This window comes from Phacochoerus africanus, chromosome 12, assembly GCF_016906955.1.
Source record: "Phacochoerus africanus isolate WHEZ1 chromosome 12, ROS_Pafr_v1, whole genome shotgun sequence".
In the NCBI taxonomy this organism is placed as follows: domain Eukaryota; kingdom Metazoa; phylum Chordata; class Mammalia; order Artiodactyla; family Suidae; genus Phacochoerus; species Phacochoerus africanus.
This window is the reverse complement of record NC_062555.1, coordinates 37,621,813-37,643,585: the sequence shown is the minus strand read 5'-3', so window position 1 is coordinate 37,643,585 and position 21,773 is coordinate 37,621,813. Positions and strand designations below refer to the sequence as shown.

The following is a 21,773-nucleotide window of genomic DNA, read 5'->3' as shown; positions in this document are numbered from 1 at the left end:
CTCAGGGTGGCCTGACCATCCTCCACAGCCCAGGAGAGGGCGAGGGGCCAAGGCCAGTCAGTCACCCTGCTCCCACCCTGCTATGTTCTCTGAATCACACGGCAGGTGGGAGAGAAGTGAGACATGCAGCAGCCATGTTTCCTCCTTCCCTGGGCGGGGGCCAGGGAGACCGGACAGGGTGGCCTTTTGTTCTCCCACCATCCTGTCAGGAAAGCGGGGCCACTGCCTTTGCACAACCGAAGACTCAGAGTTCTCGGCTGGAATCAGGGCTTGTGACATGGAGGGCCCTGCCTGACTCTCCCTCCTTTAATGACTCCCTGTCCTCTCCTTTTGCTCTCATTCCCTCCGCACTTCCTCATTCATCTAGTCATTCATCCATTCATTCAGCAACTCCAGGCTGTTTGCTCCTCTGGGAGCCGAGGATGCTCAACGGCTTGGTCTCAAGTTCCAGTGGGGAGAAGCCACAGCCACAGGCTGAGCAGGATTGGGTGGGGGGTGGGGTGAGGGGAGGTTGCTACGTGCAAAGAGGGGTTCATGAGAGGCCCTGAGCATTGTCCAGATTGTCCAGGAAGGGGGTGGTGGGCAGGAGGGCCAGCAAGGGCTTCCTAAAGGAAGCCACACCTGAGCTGAATGGGGACGAATGAGGAAGAATTAGATGAAGGGTACAAAGGAGTCACAGGGGCAAGGACACAGTCATCAAGCAGAGGGGCCCACTGGAAAAATGGCACATGGCCTGGGGCACAGTGTGGGAGATAGAGAGGAGGGAGCAGGACCCAAGGAAATTATAGGTGCCCAGGCATGAGCGTGCTTCCCCAGCAAGAAGGGAGCTTAGACTTTGTAGGTTGGTGGTCTCGAACGAACTGTTCGTACAGGAGTCCAATGTATTAAAAAGAGAAGAGTTACAGCACAAATTGCACAACAATGTCAGCCAACTACAATTTTTAAAAAATATATAGGGTAGGAGTTCCTGTCGTGGTGCAGAGGAAACGAATCCGACTAGGGACCATGAGGTTGCAGGTTCGATCCCTGGCCTCGCTCAGTGGGTTAAGGATCTGGTATTGCCGTGAGCTGTGGTGTAGGCTGCAGATGCGGCTCGGGTTTGGCTTTGCTGCAGCTGTGGTGTAGGCCAGCAGCTGTAGCTCCGATCGGACCCCTAGCCCAGGAACCTCCGTATGCCGCGAGTGTGGCCCTAAAAGGACAAAAGGGGCTGCTCTGGTAGGATCAGGGTCCTGATTGCTTGAGGGTCCCCTTTTATCACTCCCCATGTCCCCTGAGCTGCTTTCACAAGGCTCCTAAGAGCTAGTTGGAAAATCACTGCCCAACCAAGGAGGGCTGGAGGCAAAGAAGTCCCAGAGTTATTTGAGTCCTGGCCATGTCCTCTGGCTGCAGCACCAGAAGTCTTGCAGCCTGAGCTACAGCAGAGGCCATGGAGAGAAAAATGAGAAGATAGGGTTAAGAGGTGTAGAGGCAGGGAAATGAGAAGGAAATGACTGACTGGACATGGGGAAAGGCGAGAACTGGTGACGGTGCCTGGGACTCTGGTTTGGGGTACTGAGCAGGACATCTACGGAAGTCTGGCCAGAAGTTAATGCAAGAAGCCAGAGGAGGTGTCCTACAGGCAGCTGACCATATAGCCTGGAGCTGGAAGGAAAGCTAGGCTGGTGAAGGAGATTTAAAAGACTTCAGGGTCTGGGCCTTCTCAAAAGGACTGTCCTGGGAGCAACCAGAGGGTTGTTTGGGATCTCAAATGCCGGCCGGCTGGGGGCAGAAGGACTTTGTTCTGTTGGCACCGGGGAGCCATGGAAGGTTTTGGAGCTAGGGAGAGAACGGTCTGTCCAAAGGGGTCCAGGTTCCTGTCCCAGGGCACAGCCTACCTCTCAGGGGAGCCCACCTGCCTAGCGCAGCCCTGTCCAGGCCCCATTGTGAAGCCTTAACCAGAAGTGCTCTGTGATGTGTGTGTGTGCACGTGCTGTGCTACACTGGGGAAGGGGGCAGGAAGGATGTGAGCAGACACTGACATTGACACTGGGGTCAGATACATCGGCCCTAATGAGACAAGGCAGAAGAGGAGTTAGTGAAGCAGGCTCCATCTCCTCCCGACCGCCTGCTTCCGCAGCAGTCATTCATTCTCTTAACCCATCTTATCACCTGCCCCGCTCTTCCCCCTCTTTATTCCTGCCCTCCCACCTCCCCCTAGGAGCGTGTGTGTGCACAGACACCGGCTTGCACGCACAGGCAAACACACACACACACACATGCATGCGAGCTCACTTGCAGATATATACACCACCCCCCAACTGGGCATCAGGCTGCTAAGTGGGGTGTGAAATACAATTTCCATGCGCTGCTCATTAAACACTTCCCTTTGCAGCTCCCTTGCGCCTCTTACAGGCTGGCCTTTGACACCCCCTGTCCCCGCCCCCCTTTAAAGGGACTATCTTTACACAGAAGGAGCTGTTCTGACTTGTGCCTCACAGGCTCTGAAGTGTTCTAGGCCCCCAGTCAAAGCACAAAAGAGTGGCCTGCCCAGACAGGCCCAGGCAGGGCTGGGTCCCCTCTCCTGCTGCTCTGATTAGCCAGGCCTGGGGGTGGCTCCGAAGGACAAATCCCCTCCCCCCAACACACACACCCTCAACAGCCATGGTGACAGCTGTGGTTACAGGCAGCGGCCCAGGGTTCCTGCCCTCCCTCACTGGGCCTTGTGACAGGGGGAAGGGATGGTGGTCCCAGCACGGGCGGGCCGGCTGGCGGGAACTGCAGGGAGGAAAGCTCTGGGCACTCAGCCCCACCCCCGCTCTCCCGGCCTGGCCGGGCCCCCACATCTGGCAACAGAAACTTGAGCCTCAAGCGTGTCATCTTCATAAGACAACAGCTCCGTCTCCAAAACACTTTCCCATATGTTTGCTTCCAACCCCGAGAAGATGGGTGGGGCAGGATTATTAACCCCAATTTGCAGATGGAGACATGCAGCTCACATCTGGGATTTGGGAGCAAGATTCTGGGAGCAGGAGCTAGTGGTGAAGTGAAGGTGGGGACAGAAGAGAGGCCACCTGGAGAAAGGCCAAGCTTGGAGGAGGGGCCGGGGAGGGGGCCTGCTCCTCCCCACCCCCCAAGCAAGCAGGAAAAAGCCCCCCAATCCCTGGGGTGATGGTAATAATGAGATCAGCTAATATTTATTGATCATTCAGTATTTGTAATGTTTTAAGGGCTTCACTTGTATTATCTCACTTATTCCTTACAACAAACCCAGGCTATTATGGCTTCTGTTTTATAAATGAGGAAGCTGGCTGATGGGCTCTATCCTTCTCGGGCATGTTGAACCTGGGACATAAGGAGGTCGAACCCAGAGCCACCAGCCTCTTACAAGTGGGCTCCCAGAACCCAACCTGGGGAAGTACTGGGAGCCTTCACTGCTGAGCCAAGGGATTGGGGCAGTGCCCCAACTCACACTGCTGCCCCAGGAGGCTCTGGGAGAGTGGAAGGAGGGAGGGACTCTGGGAAACAGGCTCCCAGAACTTGCTTCCAGGAGTTCCCGTTGTGGTTCAGCGGGTTACCAATCCGACTAGTATCTATGAGGATGCAGGTTCCATCCCTGGCCTTGCTCAGTGGGTTAAGGATCCGGCTTTGCCATGAGCTGCGATGTAGGTTGCAGACTTGGCTCAGATCCTGAGTTGCTGTGGCTGTGGTGTAGGCCGGCAGCTATAGCTCCAATTCGACCCCTAGCCTGGGAACCTCCATATGCTGCAGGTGTGGCCCTGAAAAGAAAAAAAAAAAAGAACTTATTTCCGGACCCCAGATGGGTTCCAGAGGAAGCCCCACTCGGCTCATCGCCCTAACCCAACACCAGAGCAGGGTCCCAGGGCTTACAGTTTGGGATGTTTCAGGTCAGGTGGCAGAAGGATGACATGGACAACAACCTTAACTTCTTCTCAGTGTCATCTGATGGAAGGATCGTGTCTTGGACGCTTGTGAAGGTGCCTGTTCCCCAGAAAGGGTCAAGCGGGGATGGAGAAAGGGAGCGGGGGCAGGGGGCTGAATGGCAGAGGAACCCCCAAGCCCTGCTGGTCCAGCCCCACCCATGTGCCTCCCCGTACCTGTGGGACCACAGAGCGAGTTGGTTCACACCGAAGTCATCAAGCTGAAGGTGGAGGGCAGCAGCTCGGAAAGTCTCGAGGGCTTACAGATCCACACAGTGGGTAAGTGGGATGGGCCACCTCCTCCTAGCCCAGGAGGGTCACTGGTACTCCTCTTTCTGCACACCCTACCTCCACTTGGGTGGGACAGGATGGGAGGGAATGAGAAAGCCTGGCCCAGACCGCCCAGCCCGTGGCAGGTTGCAGACCCTTCCTGTTGATGCAGATTCGGGCGCTGTCATGCAGATCCAGCCCTGTTTATGCCGATCAGGCCCCTGTTTACCCAGATCTTGTCCCTGTTTACTCAATCCTTACCCTGTTTATGCAGACTGCATCCCTGTTTGCACAGACTGCATCCCTGTTTGCAGACCCCGTCCCTGTTTACCCTGACCCTGACCCTGTTTAACTCAATCCCTGCCTTGTTTACCCAGGCCCCATTCCTGTCTGCAGAAGCCCTGGCCCGTTTGCAGCGTCCCAACTGCCTGGGACAAGCAGCAGGCCAGAGACCCAGTTTCTGTTCGCCTGGCTGGCCCCAGCCCTCCCAAGGAGGTCCCAGGGGTGTGGCTGGGTCAGGCGGTACGGGGAACCTCCCTCCCAGAACCGGCCTCAAGCTGTTCCCTCTTGTCCCAAGGCTGTGGCACCGCCTTTGACTTCCACAAAGAGATCGACTACATGTTCCTAGTGGGCACAGAGGAGGGGAAAATCTACAAGGTGAGACAGCACCTGCCAGCAATTCATGCAGCTGCTGAGACAGGGCGCCCTAGGGGCTTATTGTTCTCAACAGACCCTCTTGGGCCAGATCTTAGGGCTCATCAGTTCTAGAAGGCTTCTTAGGGGAAGAGGCTGCATTTCTTGACCAGCTTTTGGGTGGCAGGAAGAGGGGCCGACTGCAGGAAAGGAGATGCAGAATCTAGAGTGTGGCTTTATTTGTTTTTTTTTAGGTCCACGCTCTCGGCATACAGAGGTTCCCAGGCTAGGGGTTGGTCGAATCACAGCTGCAGCTGCTGGCCTATGCCACAGCCACAGCAACTCGGGATCCAAGCTGCATCTACAACCTACACTGCAGGTCATGGCAATGTTGGATCTTAACCGGCTGAGAGAGGCCAGAGATTGAACCTGCATCCTTGTGGATACTAGTCAGGTTCTTTTTTTTTTTTTTTTTTTGGTCTTTTCTAGGGCCGCTCCTGCGGCATATGGAGGTTCCCAGTCTAGGGTCGAATTGGAGCTGTAGCTGCTGGCCTATGCCAGAGCCACAGCAACACCAGATCTAAGCTGCCTCTACAACCTACGCCACAGCTCACAGGCAACACCTGTGATCCTTAACCCATTGAGTGAGGCCAGGGATCGAACCCACAACCTCATGGTTCCTAGTCGGATTCGTTAACCACTGAGCCATGACAGGAACTCCAATAGTCGGGTTCTTAACAGGAACTCCTCAAGGGTGGCTTTAGCCCAGCCAAGCATCTTTCCCTCTAGGTCCTGCTCCCCTCCTGGGAATGGGGCAGGCAGAGCAGGGAATGGGGCTTCGGGGAGTTGGAATATTCTGGGAAGACTTCCTGGAGGCGATCTGAACTGGAGCTGAGCTTTGAAGGCTGGGCAACAAGAAAATTTATCTCTGAACAGGGGGTGCATGCCAACCAGCGGGATGAAACTTCATGGCCAGTTTCTGCCAGGTCTCAGTGTTAGTAGGTGAACATCCTTCTGAACCTTCATCCATCCAGAAATAGCTTTGCTGCAAGCTTTTCTTAGGCTCAGAGACTCAGAATGTTAATTACAGGCAGCCTCCCGGGAGCCCCTGAGGCCCAGGCAGGAGCTGGTCTGAATGCAAAAGAGGTCCCCGCCCCCCTCTCCACCTCTCCCAACAGTGGGGAGGGAGGAAGAGACTCGTCAGTCAGCCAGGCTCTCGGAAGGAGGAGGCTTGGGGCATGCTGGGCAGGGCCAGAAACCAAATGAGAAATCCTGAGATTGGGACTTGCTCCTGGCTTGGCCCCTGCTCCCACCTGGGTCAGGTGGGATGTTTATCACTGTGGCAAGGATTCAGTCTGTGGACTGCAGGTGGATTCACGGCTCTGTCTGCTCATCCACAGGCTGGACCACACCCACACACACCCACACACAACCCCCGCCGGGGCTCAGGGAGAGAAGGATTGACCTGCCAGGCTCAGATTCCTCTGGGCAGACACCCCTCACCCTCCAGGAAGGCTCTCCTGCCCACCCCCATCCCCACCCCGTGCCCCTTAAACCTTCCTCTCTGGTTGTGTTGAGGGTGAGAAGAACAGCCAAAGCTGGGCCCCAGCTCAGCTGTGACAGCGCTGTGGGGTGAGGACAGGAGAGGACAGGCAGATTGGGACTCTCTGGGGTCCCCTCCCCCTCAGAAGTGATGGTTGCTGACCTCTCACACCTGATCCCGGATCCCCCTCCCCCACCCAGTGCTCTAAATCCTACTCCAGCCAATTTCTGGACACCTACGATGCCCACAACATGGCAGTGGATGCTGTGTCCTGGAACCCGTACCACACCAAGGTCTTCATTTCCTGTAGCTCCGACTGGACGGTGAAGATCTGGGACCACACTGTCAAGTGAGGGGCACGCCCTCCCTCAGGCCCACCCTGGGCTGGGACTGGGGGGGTGCTGGCACCTCTGTGTCATGAGCTTTCCACCCCTTCCATCGCAGAACCCCGATGTTCATCTATGACCTAAATTCGGCCGTGGGCGACGTGGCCTGGGCGCCATACTCTTCCACTGTGTTTGCGGCAGTCACCACCAATGGGAAGGTGAGCGCCCTCTCCCTGACCCTGCTGACCCCCGACTGAAGACAGGATGACAGATCTCAGGGTCTCCCTCCTGGAGCCCCCGCCCCCATGCCCAGGTCAGGTGAGGTGAGGGAGGGCAGAACATAAGGACTGTACCCTCAAGGGCCAGGCCACCCAGGGCCCTGTCCAAAGAGGGATCATTCAGCCCACGAGGCCTCTGGCGGGGGAGGGGGGGGTGTTTGCTTTAAAGGACCGAGCACTCAGGATGGGGGGAATAAGGTGCCATGAGGAGCAGCCATCTCCTTTGAGGGTCCTGAGGAGGTGGCAGGCGCCAGCTTGATGTAAGGAAAAACTTATGAGCCAGAGTTGATCCGTGATTAAAATCGAGTCTAAAAGGTAGCGAGGTCCCCATCCCTGGGGGTGTGCAAGCTGAGTCTGAGAAGGGGAGGTGGGAGGGGCCTGGGCAATAATGAGAACTGATGAAAGCTGAGAAAGAACGATTTTATGAGAAAATCCTTATGCAACACATTTCCCTATGGACTTTGATATAAACTCAGAGGCACCTACCAGGAAAGAATACAGTGACTGAGGCATCTCCTTCAAGTCAGCCATCTATTTGTTGAACAGATGTCTAATGAAGGGCCAACTAGGGTGCCAGGTCCGGGCCAGAGCCTGGTGAGTCAGGTCCCCGCTCTTGTAGAGCTCCCATCCTAGTGAAGGGAAAGAGACAAAAAGCAACAACAACAAAAACCCCAATAGTGCTAAATGCTAGGTGGAGATTAACAGAGGATGAAGGGTGTGTACCAGTGTTCGTTGCAGCATTCTTCATAATAGCGGAAAACTGGAAACAACCCTAATGTCCATCAACTGATGAATGGATAAACAATATGTAGACTATCCACAAGGAGTATTATTCAGCAATAACAAGGAATGAAGTACCAATACAAGCTACGTCATGGATGAACCTGGAAAACAGGCTTAGTTTAAGAAGCCAGTCACGGAGTTCCTGTCGTGGCGCAGCGGAAACAAATCCGACTAGGAACCATGAGGTTGAGGGGTCGATCTCTGGCCTCGCTCCATGGGTTAAGGATCTGGCGTTGCCATGCGCTGTGGTGTAGGTCGGAGTCACGGCTCAGATTCAGCATTGCTGTGGCTCTGGTGTAGGCCGGCGGCTACAGCCCCGATTCGACCCATAGCCTGGGAACCTCCATATGCCGCTAGTGCGGCCCTAAAAAGCAAAAAAAAAAAAAAAAAAAAGACCAAACATTGGATGAGTCCCTTTACATACATCTGAGCCAACTATAGAGATGGTAGCTTTGTGGTTAACTGGGGCTAGAGGGGTGGGGAGAAAAATGAGAAATGACTGCTACTAGGTGTAAGGGTTCATTTTGGGGTAGGAAAATGTTCTCAAATTGGTTGTGGTGGTGGCTGCATAACTGTGAGTACATTAAAAAACCAGGAATTATATTCTTTATATATACATACACACACATATATATATAAGCATACATTTTATAAATTTTAAAGTCTATAACTTTTTTTTTTTTTTTAGCTATTTCTTGAGCTGCTCCTGCGGCATATGGAAATTCCCAGGCTAGGGGTCTAATCGGAGCTGCAGCCACCGGCCTATGCCAGAGCCACAGCAACGCAGGATCCGAACCGTGTCTGCGACCTACACCACAGCTCACTGCAACGCCAGATCGTTAACCCACTGAGCAAGGGCAGGGACCGAACCCGCAACCTCATGGTTCCTAGTCAGATTCGTTAACCACTGAGCCATGACGGGAACTCCAAAGTCTATAACATATTTTTAAGTATACATATACAATATAAATACTTTATAAATTTATAAATTTACTTTATAAATTTTATCATATGTGAATGATAGCTCGATAAAGCTGTTAGATCTTTAAAAAGAGAGAGAGTGATGTATGAGAGAAGGACTGGGTGGTCCCTTAGACCCAGTGGTCAGGGAAAGCTTATTTAAAAGCTGGCATTCCAGCTGAGAGCTGAGTTACACCAAAGAGCCAAGTAAAGGTGGAGGGAGGCATTCCCAACAGGGGAACAGCCAGTGCAGATGCCCTGAGGCGAGAATGAGCTGGAAGGGTTTAAGGAAGAGGCAGGTAGGGTGACTGGGGTCTAGTAGGGAAAGGGGAATGAGCAGGAGATGAGAGCCGAGGGTGGAGAATTGAGAATAAGCAACCTAGATTTTACGTAGGATTTTTTTCCTTTTTTTTTTCTTTTTTTCCTTTTTTTTTTCTTTTTAGGGCCGAACCTGAGGCCTAAGGAGGTTCCCAGGCTAGGGGTCAAATTGGAGCTGCAGCCACAGGCCTATACCACAGCCACAGCAATGCAGGATCTGAGCCACGTCTGTGAACTACACTGCAGCTCACAGCAACCCCAGATCCTTAACCCACTGAGCGAGTCCAGGGATTGAACCTGCCTCCTCATGGATACTAGTCAGGATCATTACCACTGAGCCAAGACAGGAACTCTGCTCTTAGACTTTGTAAAGGTTAGGCTGGGTGCTGCCTGGGGGATGGGGGATGGAAGGGCAGGAGTGGAAGCAGAGAGGCCAGCTAGGATGCCACCACAGTTGTGTAGGTGAGAGTTGCTAATGGTTTGAAATCAGGGCGCGGTAAAAACAAGATCAAATAAGAGTTCCCCTGTGGCTCTGCAAGTTAAGGATCTGGTGTTGTCACTCCTGTGGGTTGGGTCACTGCTGGGGTGCAGTTCAATCCCTGGCCCAGGAACTCCTGCGGGCCGTGGGTGTGGCCAAAAAAATAAGATCAAACATTTACTGGGCACCTATATGAGAAGCACTGTCTGAGCACCTGACATATTTGTTGGTATAAAGCCTGGTTCTGCCACTTCCTGGTAAGTTAGCCCTCAGAGCCTCTATCTCCTCAGTTATAAAATGCAGATAATAACAGAACCTACCTTATGGAGTGGCTATGAGAATTATAATGAGATGATGCAACCATATAACATGCTTGCCTAGAGTCTAGTATCTAGTAAGTGAAGTGCTCCATAAATGACAGCTGCTGTTATTGTGTTTTTGGTGGTTTTTTGTTGTCGTTGTTTCTGCTTTGCTTTTTAGGGCCACACTGTGGCATATGGAGCTATAGCTGCTGGCCTACGCCACAGCCACAGCAACTCGGGATCCGAACCACATCTTCACCCTACACCCCAGAAACATCGGATCCTAAACCCACTGAGCGATCAAACCTGCGTCCTCATGGATACTAGCTGGGTTCCTTACCACTGAGCCACAATGGGAACTCCATAGCCTCTGTTATTGTTAATTCTGCATAGACTTAAATTTTCTCCGAAAGATTTTATTCTCCTTCCCTCAACCACAGGAAAAACATAAAAAGAGACACAACTTCCCCTCCTACTGCCTCCAGTGAGGCTTCTATCGTGTTTCCCCAGAAAGCCCAGGGGTAGTTGCTCTGAAATGGGGGACGAGGCCTCCCCAAGTGTGCTGACACCCACCTCTTCACAGACCCACGTGTTTGACTTGTCCATCAACAAATACGAGGCCATCTGCAGCCAGGCTGTGGTGGCCAAAAAGAAGAACAAGATCACCCACGTGCAGTTCAACCCCATCCACCCCATCATCATCGTGGGCGATGACCGTGGGCACGTCACCTGCCTCAAGCTCTCGCCCAACTTGCGCAAGATGCCCAAGGTACAGTTCTGGCTGCCACGAGAGAAAGTCTCCAGGATGGTGGGGGCTGAGAGGAGGAGGAGGAGGAGCCAGGGAGTGGCCCCCAGGTTTCTGGCTTTGGAGACCCCAGGGGAAGGGTGATGTCACTGCCCAAGTGAGCAGTATGGGAGAACCAGATTTGTGGGGAGACAGATCGCTTCTGACATGCTGAACTGAGTTACCTGTGGGGCGCCCAGGTGGAGACCTCAGGTAAGCAGATGACCGTAAGCATCCGACGCTTGGGGGAGTCACGCGAGCATCAGTGGTTTGTTTGGTGTCAGACAGGCCTGGGGCTCGAGGCTTAGTTTCTGCTTCATCATCGGCTAGGCTTGCACAGGGCTTCAGCGCCAACAGTCCCCGATCTGGGAGCTGCGGGTCCACACAGGGAAGTAGGAAATGAGCCTTGAAGAGGGTAACTAGGTCAGCGGCCAGGCAGTCCTCCTTTTAAGCCCTGTTTCCTTTCTGGGATCTGTAATGATCCGAGACCCTGCCCAGAGCCCAAGGGCCCTGAATGCAGGCCACAGAGCCCAGAGCCATGACCTCAAAGTCTAGTCGTCAGAGTCCCAATGTAGATTTAAGAACCCAGACTTAGAATTCAGAGCCCAAGAACCCAGAACCCAGTCCATCTGGGTGCTAGAAGGGAAAATGGAATTTGCTTTCTGCCAGGTCCTGGGCCAGGAATCAGAGCAGGGCCAGGGCTGGACCAAGTTGCCCTGATGACCGTACTTCCTGGTTGCAAGTTGGGATATTTACTTGCAGTTTGATGCAAGGGCAGGGGGCTGTCTCCTTCAGCTACTGACACCTGCCCCCCAGCCCCTACCAAGGCAGGGGTCACTGCATCATCCTTCTCAGGCAGGCCTGGTCCATTCCCCACCATGGCCAGGGAGGCAAGGGCTGGGAGTTTGGCTGGGCCTGTAATTGTAGGCAGCTGGGGGAGGGGGTGGACTTGGCTATAAATACTCAGAAGGCTGCTGAATGCCTGCAGCTGTGGCCCAGAGGCTGTGGTCGGCTGGGGGTGGGCTGGTGGGATGGGCTGGAATGGGCTGGAATGGGGGGAGGGTTGGGTGTGGTCTAAAACTCTTTGCTAAGCCTGGCTAGCTGGCCTCGAGGAGGGGTTTGAAGGCAGTACAATTTGTGGAACAGATAAAAATCTGCTCTTAACGTAGTGAGGAGAGACCCAGGCTTGAGCTGGCAGAGCTGGACAGCCCTGGGGGAGGGATGGGGGTCATTTCTTGGGGCTGGGGTACAGCCATCACACCTTGAAGGCAGCAGATCTGGGTGGGGCCCTGCCCTGCCCACACTGATCCGGGGAGGCAAGGATCTCCCACAGTCCAAAGCTTTTCAGAGCAAGGGTCAGAATCCCTATCTCTGAGGACCTAAGGAATCAGAGGGTACCTGGGAATCAGAGGACCTGGGCAGGTGACAACTGGGGGCTGGTTCTTGGATGGATTGGCAGTTCCTGTGATATGGCCATCTGATGTATCAGCAGCTGAGTGATTGGGGCCAAAGGAGGTCCTCTGGGCATCTCTAGCGCCCCCTCTGCAGGCTGCAGCCTCCCTGATCTTCCCAAGAGGCCTGGCCACAGCTGCCGACCTCCCTCCTGGCCCAGGGGCCTTCCCGTGACTGGTGTCAGAGTCCAGCTTGTCGAAGGTCAAGGCCCCCTTTCCCCAACCACTGTATAGATGGAAACTGAAGCCCAGAAAGGCAAGGAACTTGCCCAAAGTTACACAGGGGGTTAATGAGAGAGCTGGAACTAAGAGCCTGACTCCCAGGGGGATGAGGTGAGGGCAAGAAGAGAACACGAGCTTCCTTTGGGAGGGAGAGGGGGACGGAAAAAAGACATCTTTGTCCTCTGCTTCAAGACTGCAGAGGTAAGCTGGGTGGTGGCAAAGGCACTGGGCCACAGGAGATGGGGAGAGAGATTTGGGAACAGGTGCAGGGGTCGCCGAGCAGGAAATCTGAGCTCGGTAGGGTGTCAGCAGCCGAGATGGGGCCAGGAAGGGGCCTGCTCACCCTGCACCCTCCCCCACCTCACAGCCCAGGCCAGACCCAGGCGGAGGCCTCAGCAGGCAAGGCTGGGCCGGGTGCCAGTGAGCAGTGGGCACAGGTGGCTGAGGGCAGGGGCTCGGGCACGGAGGGAAGGCAGGAAATGGCAGCCGGCCCCACCTAGCCCACACCCCACTGCCTGGAGGGAAAGGAGGATGACACTGGTGCTGGTCTCGGGGCCTGTGAGTGACACGCATCCCAGTGCCCTGTCTTCTTCTCAGGGCCCAGCTTACCAGCTAAAGGATTAGAGTATGCTGTAGGTATGTGTGTTGGGGAGGGCGTGTCCACCAATTCAGAATCTGCTCTGCTGAGAGACATTCCCAGCTGAGGACATCTGGAATCACATGGGGTAGCCTATCTGCCCTCCTGGGTCTCCGGACACCCTCTCCCACCCTGGTATGTCTGACCCAGCAAGCTTGGCCCCAGTGGTACCTGACTCCCCAGATGACCTGAAAGTCCGAGGTAAGACTAGGTGAGGGCCCCCGTGGCTCTGTCCACTCTCTTCCCTCCACACACACATACCTCTTAGCTCCTTGTTAGGGCTCAGCCAGGAACCTTCCCATGGGAAGGCGCGGGGGCTGGGGGGGGTCCCAATGGTAGAGGTCCTGGGCTATAGCTGTCTCTGGCCTGACAGGTTAGTTTGAGGGTCAGGTGGTGGATTGTGAGAGTCAGGGGGTGGATACTTTCCCCCACTGCTCCCAGCATCTGGCTCCTCTGTTGATCTGAGGTTCAGAAACAGAGCTGGATGTGTCTTGCAGGCCTCAGCTGGGCCCTTGGTCACCTAACCTGAGTTGGCACAGGATGGTGGAGGTGGAGGGAGGCAGGAGAGGGGCGTGGCACCGCTGGGGAGAAGCTGGGCTGAGGCGGTGGGGGTGCTGGGGGGAAGAGAGAGGTGGCCCATCCCTCACCATTCCTCCCCCACGTGTACTTCCTGTCTTCCCAGGAAAAGAAGGGGCAGGAAGTGCAGAAGGGTCCAGCCGTGGAGATCGCAAAATTGGACAAACTGCTGAACCTGGTGAGGGAAGTGAAAACCAAGACCTGAGGGCCTGGCCTATTTCTTGAACCCGGTACTGGTAGCCCCTGACCTTGGCACCCCCACCCCCCCCAGCCTGAGCACCCAGTCTGTGTGTGACCCCATCCCTGATCAGATCCCAGCATCTGCCCTCAGTGGCCTGCTCCAGCCCTGGTCCCAGCACCTCACCCCAGGGCTTGGCTCTCAACCCCCATTACCCCCTCCCACTGTGCCCAAATAAACCTGTGTCTGGAAGCCCACACACACCTTTTATTTTGCTACAGCCAGGCTCCCAGGAAGAAGAGAAAATCTCAGCGTAGAGCCATAGTTCCATTTATTACCCAGCAAACAGTAGGAGGACCAGAGGAGGGGCCCAGCCTGGACACCCTCTCATTATTGCCGTGGATTCCAGTTTGCTTCCCCAGCCTTGAGGGCCAAGAGGTGCCTGGCCTCGGGGGAGGGTGGAACCCAGCCCCCGGCCCTCCAGCTGGAGCCGAGTCCGGATGGCCTTGGCCCTAGCACCAACTCCAGAACTCCCACCCTGGGCCTGTCTCCCTGGGGCCAGCAGAGCCTCTCCTGGAGCCAGGCCGACTAGACTCTGGGCTGCTAGGTTCAGCTCCAGACAGGCTGGATTCTGAGTCCTGGACCCCAGGCTGGCTGGATCCCGGGATCCTGATTCCAGGTTCCAGGCTGGGGTGGACTTATGTCCCAGACTCCAGGCTAGGCCGGGGGGGCAGGGCCTTCAGGGCTGCAGCAGGTAGCTGCCTTCATGGCTGGGCTTCTGAGGCGGGGGTGCCTTCTCAGGACAGGGGCCAGGGCTGGAGTTGGGACTGGATTCCGAGAGGGAGTCGATGTTGGCAGAGCGGGAGTGGCAGGCCCAGCAGAGAATGACCCAGAGCAGCAGCAGCAAGAAGCCTACGAGGCCGTTGCAGATGATGGCGATGAGGGCCCCCTGAGAGATGGCTGCCCCCATGACGGGCAGCACCCTCAGACAAGCACAGACCCAGGAGCTGCCCCGATGGCGAGGCCCATGCCGAGGCGGGACTCCGGGGTAGCCGGCCTTCCGGGGAGGCTGTCTGGTCCACACACTCAATGATTCCTGGACAGTGGAGACGTCCACCTGCAGTCCTGAGCCTGTGGGGGGATTGAGGGTGGGGGGGACAGAGCAAAGACAAGGGTGGTGAGGAGGAAGGGATAGGGTGAGGCCTAGGAAAAGAGGGGTAGAGAGGAGAGCCCCCTCCCACATCTCTGGCCTCCCAGCAGGTCCCCCAGAGCCAACACCTGGCTCTGGGCACCTGGATGGGGGCGTGGCCACAGTGGGGAAGCTGGAGTAGGCAGCCTGTATCTCATTCTCCTTTGACCCTGTGGGCATGGCCTGGCCCTGCCCCCTGAGCATCCAGCCCACAAAAGCACCGCATAAGTGTGTGGGATTGAGGAAGCCCAAGGCCTCCAAGGGTGGGTACTGTGACCAGCTTCGGTGTGGCCTGGGCGCCTCCCACCTCTCTGGACGCTAGCCAAGCAGCCCAGGAGACCTCCAGGGGCGCCAGCTCACACAGAGGGAACTTTGTGGAGGCCTGGCAGGCATGTATGGATCTGTGTATCCAAGACTAGGTACCTAGGTGCTCCGCTCCCTAAGGCTGTCTCTCCAGGTCAGGTGCGTGTGTCTGTATGTCTGGCTCTTATTCTGTCCCCTGGTTCCCTTGTCTGGATGTGCGCCTCTGCCTCTGTATACCTGTCTCTCTAGGTGGCTCTCTTTATACGTTTCTCTGTGTGTCCCCATCTCTTAGTGTCTGAGTGTCTTGCTTCTCTCCCAGTCTCTCTGTGTACCTCTGTAAGTCTCTGTCCATCTCTTTCTCCCTGTCTGTGTATGGATCTCTTGTATCTCTCCCCCTCTTTCCTCCCCGCTGTGTGTCCATCTGTCCCTGTGGACGTGTCTCTCTCCTCTCCGTAGGGTCTGTCTCTGTAGTTCTGTGCGTCTCCTGTATGTCTGTCTTTGTGTCTGTCTCTCTTTCTCCCCGGCTGTGTCTCTGTGGGGGGGTCTGTGTTTCTTTATCTCACGTCCCCGTGCCTGTGATGGGAGGGCCCCTCTTACCTGAGTTGAGCCCGGTGCGCGCCCGCGGGAAGGTCTGGGGCAGCAGGATGCTGGGCGCCGATTGAAGCTGGGAGCCTGCAGGCGGGGGGCAGCAGGAGGCGGGCGGGGGTGACGTCCCCTCCCCCGGCCCTCCTCCTCGCCGTGCAGCCTCCGCCGGCCGCTCCCGCCGCGGCGCGACCGGGGCGGCCTCTGCCGCGGGCGGTCTGCGGCGAGCTGGCACCTCCTCCCCCTGGGGCGGCGCCTCCTCCGCGGCCGTGGCCGCTCGCTCGCACGGCGGCGCTCGGGCGGCGGCGGCAGCAGTCTGGGCGCGGGATTCGGCTGGGCTCGGCTAAGTTCGGCTAGGTTCGGCTGGGCTCGGCTGGTCTCTCGGCTGGGCTCGGCCAGGCTCGGCCGGCAGCAAAAACAGCGAAGAGCCCCGCCTCCTGGGAGGCCAGCGGCCGGCAGCCTGTTGGAGGCGGAGCCATCCCCTCGCCGCTGCCGCCATTCAATTGGCTGGCCGTGCCAGGATCCCTTGCCATTGGTGGTGCGCTGGGCGAAGACTGCCCCACCCCTCGTGCAGGAGGGGGCGGAGGAGGGAAGAGGACTGAAGGGGCTACTTCGGCTGTATTCCTCCCCAGGGAAAGGGGTGGGGGCGAGGCCCACCTACTTGCCGGGGTTTCTTGCACCTTCCACACAAGATCTGCGCAACATTTCAACAAGGCCAAAGCCTCTGTGTTCCTCTACTTCAGAAGACCGCTCCTCCATATCTTTGAGAGGTCTCTGCTCCGGTCATCTGGAGGAAGGCTCTGGGACCCCACATCTGGGAGGAGACAGAACCTCCTGGTCTTGGAAGACCCCTCTGCTCACGGACGTGCACTCCCACTCCCCACTTCAAAGAGTCTGTAGTTGGCTCCAATATGCTCCGATCCCAGGAGGTGTGAGCAGCCGTGCCAGCATAAGTTGTCCGGACACATCTGTTGAGTTCCCACCCAGTGTTGGTCACATACGTACTTTGTTCTGCTGTAGGGGAGCCTAGGACAGAGAGGAATGAGGCTATTCTGAGGGATGGCTCAGCCCTGGCTGGAATGGGACCAGTCATGACTCCATCCATCCTAGAAGCTCTCCTAAGAGGAGCTTGGGCAGGAGCCATCAGGCAGACCTTCCTATCCTACCTCATATGCCAGTGATTCCTAGTGTTCTGAATGGACCCTTTTCTCATTCCCCTTGACTGTTCTCCATGGATAAGCACATGAAGTCTCTCGGTTCTCTCAAATCTAGCATTAATTTATCTCTGGAATTCTAGATACAGAATTAGGGTGGTGTCGGAGTTCCTGTTGTGGTGCAGCAGAAACAAAGGGACTAGGAATCATGAGGTTTCGGCCCTGGCCTCGCTCAGTGGGTTAAGGATCCCGTGTTGCCGTTGCCCTGAGCTGTGGTGTAGGTCGCAGACACACCTCGGATCTGGTGTTGCTGCGGCTGTGGCGTAGGCCGGCACCTGTAGCTCCAATTCGACCAGTAGCCTGGGAACTTCCATATGCCCCAGGTGTGGCCCTAAAAATCTCAAAAGACAAAAAAAAAAAAAAATTAGGGTGGCGTTGATTTCTGGTTTTACCAAGTAACCAAGTTTGTGATCCTGGGCAAGTTTCTTAGCCTCGCCTTCCTCATCTGTAAAGTGATTTCAGTAATAGCTATTTCTCAGGGTTGTAGTTCACTGTACCAGACCACTCACATCTCAGCAAATGCCAGCAGACACAACCCCAAGGACCACAGGGCTAAGGGGCCCCTTCCCCCAAAGAGATCCCTATAATCTAAGTGTTCTCTTGAAAATGAAAAAGGAAAAGATAAAATAACCTAAAAAAAAAAGTCATCCAAACCTACTGAATTAGAGACTAAAATAAATTTTCAGACCTGAGTTTACCCAAGTGGATTAATTTTAGTTCCCCCTGCCCCTGTCACCCAGCAGGGTGGGGGCTTTGTGAACAAGATCAAATCTGTTCTAGGAAAGAAAGAACACTAAAAACATTTCACATCTGAGTGTAATATGAGTGAATTTGTGACCCAGCTGCAGGAGTTCAGATTTTATCCTGAAGACAGTAGGGAGCCACTGAAAAAATTTTGAACAGAGGAATAGATGTGATAATATCCAGAAATTAGAAGGATGATTTGGGCTGTTGGGTGGATGGAGGGATTGCAGGCATTTGAGACTGAAGCCAAGGAACAATGACAAGGGATAGAAGTGATGGAGGGGAATAGGAGTGGCGAGAACAAGAAAGCATTGAGAATACTTGAGAGTTACAATTGGCAAGACTTAGAGACCTAGACCTGTAAGATATGGGGGAAGGGGGAAGAGGGAGAGAAAAATCTGTGATAACTCCCAGGTTGGTAATAAGGATACCGTGATGTCATTTACTAAGATACAGAACACATAAGAAGGGGTACGTTTCAGCAGGGGGCTGGGGAGGAATGATGAGTTCCATTTTGGATATGTTAAATTTGAGGTGCCAGTTGGACATCCAATAGACAGTTGGGAGTTCCCCTTGTGGCGCAGTGGTTAACGAATCCGACTAGGAACCATGAGGTTGCGGGTTCGGTCCCTGCCCTTGCTCAATGGGTTAACGATCCGGCGTTGCTGTGAGCTGTGGTGTAGGTTGCAGACGTGGCTCGGATCCCGTGTTGCTGTGGCTCTGGCGTAGGCTGGCGGCTACAGCTCCGATTAGACCCCTAGCCTGGGAACCTCCATATGCCGTGGGAGCGGCCCAAAGAAATGGCAAAAAAAAAAAGAATAGACAGTTGGATAAACAGGTCTGAGGTTCAGGAGAGAATTCAGGCTAAAGATAACATTTTGCCTGCTGTATAGCACAGGGAATTATATCTAGTCACTTGGGATGGAACATGATGGAGGATCATGTGAGAAAAAGAATGTATGTGTGACTGAACAGTAGAAAATTAATGGAACACTATATCTATAATGGAAAAAATAAAAATCATTTAAAAAAAAGATCACATTTTGTGAATTTCAGCAAAAGAGTCAAACCAGAAAAGTGAAAGAGCTCACCCAAGAAGAATAGACACTGGCTTAAGTAAAAAGATACATTTATAGTCAGATACCTGAAACCTAAAGACAAGGATGTGTCAAGAACAACTGGAACTGAGAGACACAAAACCCATAGATTCTCTCTTTACTTCTTATCTCTCTTCCTTTCTGCCTGTCTCCTTCATTTCCCTCCCTTGCCCTGCTCCAGCGCTGTCATCCCTATCCCCCTAGACTGGCTTCCGATGCTCTTCTGGTCCACATGGTGAAAAATATGACTTAAGACAATCCAAAAGCTTAAAACTTTTTTTTTTTGGACCGCACCCTTGACATATGGAAGTTCCCAGGCTAGGGGTTGAATCAGAGCTGCAGCTGCCTGCCTATACCACAGCCATAGCAATGTGGGATCCAGCCACATCTGTGACCTACACCACAGCTCACAGCAATGCTGGATCCTTAGCCCACTGAGTGAGGCCAGGGATCGAAACTGTGTCCTCATGGATACTAGTCGAGTTGTTTCCACTGAACCACAGTGGGAACTCCCCAAAGCTTAAAATCTTAATGTCTAGGCATCCAACAAGACACTGGTTTTGCTTTCTTGGTTGCATTTTGCAAATTCCTCAGGCAGTACTCTGATTGGCTCAGCTTAATTAGATGCTTAACTCTGGACCAACCAACTGTGGCCAAGGGATGGATGAGGGTCAAATTGCCACCCATGGCTCCCGTGATAACTGTGTTGGGGTAGGCAGAGCAGAAGAGAGATGGTGAGAAAGCAGAATGGCAGTTGTTCAGGATTGTCCATCCTTTGTTACAAACACATCATTTCCCTATATGTTACTTTCTTTTGGCTGCCCCCACAGACCTGCAGAAGTTCCCAGGGCAGGGATCAAACCCAAGCTACAGCAGTGACAACACCAAATCCTTAACTGCTAGGCCACCAGGGAACTCCTGTTTCCCTATATGTATAATTCCAAAAATGCCCTTATCTGCATAATCCAACCATCTCACTGTACATGTGCCAATAAATTCACCTCCTTTTCAGGGTAGGGCAACTCAGTGACATTCTTCAAATATGGGTTCTTGGGATAATGTCTCTAGATGCTCCAGTCAGGTCTCTATAAGCTGTGATTACAGCTTCTAATCATCCCATTACCTTTGTTTGAACCGCCTTTGAACTACCTTTAAACCATCCCACCCCCATAAAAACTCCTGATATTTAGAGATGGAAGAAATAGAGAATAAAATCAAGTGAAAAGAAACAGTTCCCAGTGGTCACTAATCTAGAACATTATCTATATTATTTTGGCCATGAATAACAGGAAAAATGATGGGACTAGGAAATCTCTTGGCTCCTGTTTGTCGGCTCACTTCTTTGGCTACAGAGGTCCTCCACCAGCCAATCTGGCTGCCCTACGTTTTGCCCACAAAGGTGAGATTCCTTATCCAGGACTCTGAGAGCACCTGTGGAGGATGTCTCTGTGGGGCACTATACCGATTAGCACTACACTTTCTGGTGGTATCTTAGGGATTTTTCTGGAATTGAGCAATCACAGATCTCTGCATTTATGAGGATTGGGTACGGTTATATTTTTCGTCCCAGATGATACAATTCCTCTAAAACTACTCTTTTAAAATTAACCGTCTGTCACTTTCATCAGTGGGGAGAATTCCTTTGGCTAATAACATATTTCACTGATCCTAAGGCACCTTTTTTTTTTTCCAGTTGAAGCAACTTTGAAATCGGAATAGGTCTTAAAATTAACATGTAATAGCTTTTAAGCCTCTCTCTTTTTTTAAATAATTCATCAACTAAACTTGCCGTTTGGAGTTCCCTTGCGGCTCAGTGGATTAAGGACCTGATGTTAGCACTTCTGCAGCTCTGGTTACAGCTGTGGTACAGGTTTGATCCCTGGCCCAGGAACTTCCACGTGCTTGTAGGCCTGGCCAAAAGAGAAAAAAAGAAAACTTGCCTCTTGTGATGGAACCCAAAATTTATTAAATATAGTAAGTTTATTGGTCAGAGTTCTTTAACACTAATAATGAAATCCACCCTGAATAGTGGAAGCCCACAAGGGATTTGTTAAAGGATATTATTTAGCTCAGAATTATTGGGAGGGCTAGGAAAATGGACTTGAGGCTAAGTGTCTAGGAACAACACCAAAAACAATACCATACAGCCGGATGAGGAAATCACAGTCATTGCCACTCCAAATACTAGGCCCGAAGAATTCAACTTCACTGCCAAATTTACAAGCTCATAGCACTTCTGTGGTAAGAACTCACTATTGCATCCACTGGGAAATCACCGCTTTTACCCCCAAAAGCTAGACACTTGTGCTATAGGAATTTGAAGTCCTATGTCCAGCCTGATTCCCTTTATTAGGAACGGAATTAATTAGGTAACACAAGAGTTTACAAATAACCCCTAGATCTTACTGGCTTAATAGCAACAGTGTATTCCTTGCTCAGCTACAGGTCCAGCATGGGCAAATGGTAGAGAAAGAGAATCGCTCACTGTGGTCACTCAGGAATCTAAGCTGTTGGAAGCTCTGCCACCCTACAGATATGGACCCTTCAAAGTTGGCTGTGGCAGGAGAGAGTGAGGGAAAACGTATCCTGGCTTCTGTTCACATGGCATTGATCAAAACAAATCTCACGGCCACAAGTGCAATCCTCCTGGTACCCAGAAGGAGAGGAGAACCAGAAATATTGGTGAACTTTAGTGATATTTACCTTGCTCATATTGCTCATGTCCAATCACAGTCTCACTGGGGGTTGGGGGGGTAGCATGCCTGCCCACAAGCTGCAAAGGCTGCTGGGAATTTTATTTCCAACTTCTGTGTTGAAGAGGCTTGGTTTTAAAAGGAGAATTTTCCCATATAGAAAAACTGTTTAAAAGTTGAAAACATTTGGAGTTCCCGTTGTGGCTCAGTGGTTAATGAATCCAACTAGGAACCATGAGGTTGCAGGTTCCATCCCTGGCCTTGCTCAGTGGGTTAAGGATCCGGCGTTGCCGTG

General features: G+C 53.4%; 2 protein-coding genes across 3 annotated transcripts in view; one reads left to right on the top strand and one right to left on the bottom strand.

Moving 5' to 3' along the window:
* Positions 1–13,913, top strand: part of DNAI1 (dynein axonemal intermediate chain 1) — a 79,687-nt gene extending 65,774 nt beyond the window's left edge. The window contains exons 14-20 of one of the 2 annotated variants that reach the window (XM_047755143.1): positions 3,885–3,974; positions 4,109–4,196; positions 4,765–4,844; positions 6,564–6,712; positions 6,808–6,907; positions 10,392–10,577; positions 13,585–13,913. In XM_047755143.1, the coding sequence (XP_047611099.1) occupies positions 3,885–3,974; positions 4,109–4,196; positions 4,765–4,844; positions 6,564–6,712; positions 6,808–6,907; positions 10,392–10,577; positions 13,585–13,683 (792 nt within the window). In that variant the 3' untranslated portion in view covers positions 13,684–13,913. Of the gene's footprint in view, positions 1–3,884; positions 3,975–4,108; positions 4,197–4,764; positions 4,845–6,563; positions 6,713–6,807; positions 6,908–10,391; positions 11,583–13,584 lie in introns of those variants that run through there. The other variant, XM_047755142.1, reaches the window with a different exon arrangement.
* A 57-nt stretch (positions 13,914–13,970) lies between these two features.
* ENHO (energy homeostasis associated) lies at positions 13,971–15,996 on the bottom strand. The gene is made up of 2 exons (XM_047755144.1): positions 15,746–15,996; positions 13,971–14,787 (listed from the first exon to the last, which is right to left on the bottom strand). Exon 2 carries the CDS (start codon positions 14,624–14,626, stop codon positions 14,396–14,398), a length of 231 nt encoding a protein of 76 aa, XP_047611100.1. The 5' UTR covers positions 14,627–14,787; positions 15,746–15,996; the 3' UTR covers positions 13,971–14,395.
* Between the last annotated feature and the right edge of the window lie 5,777 nt (positions 15,997–21,773).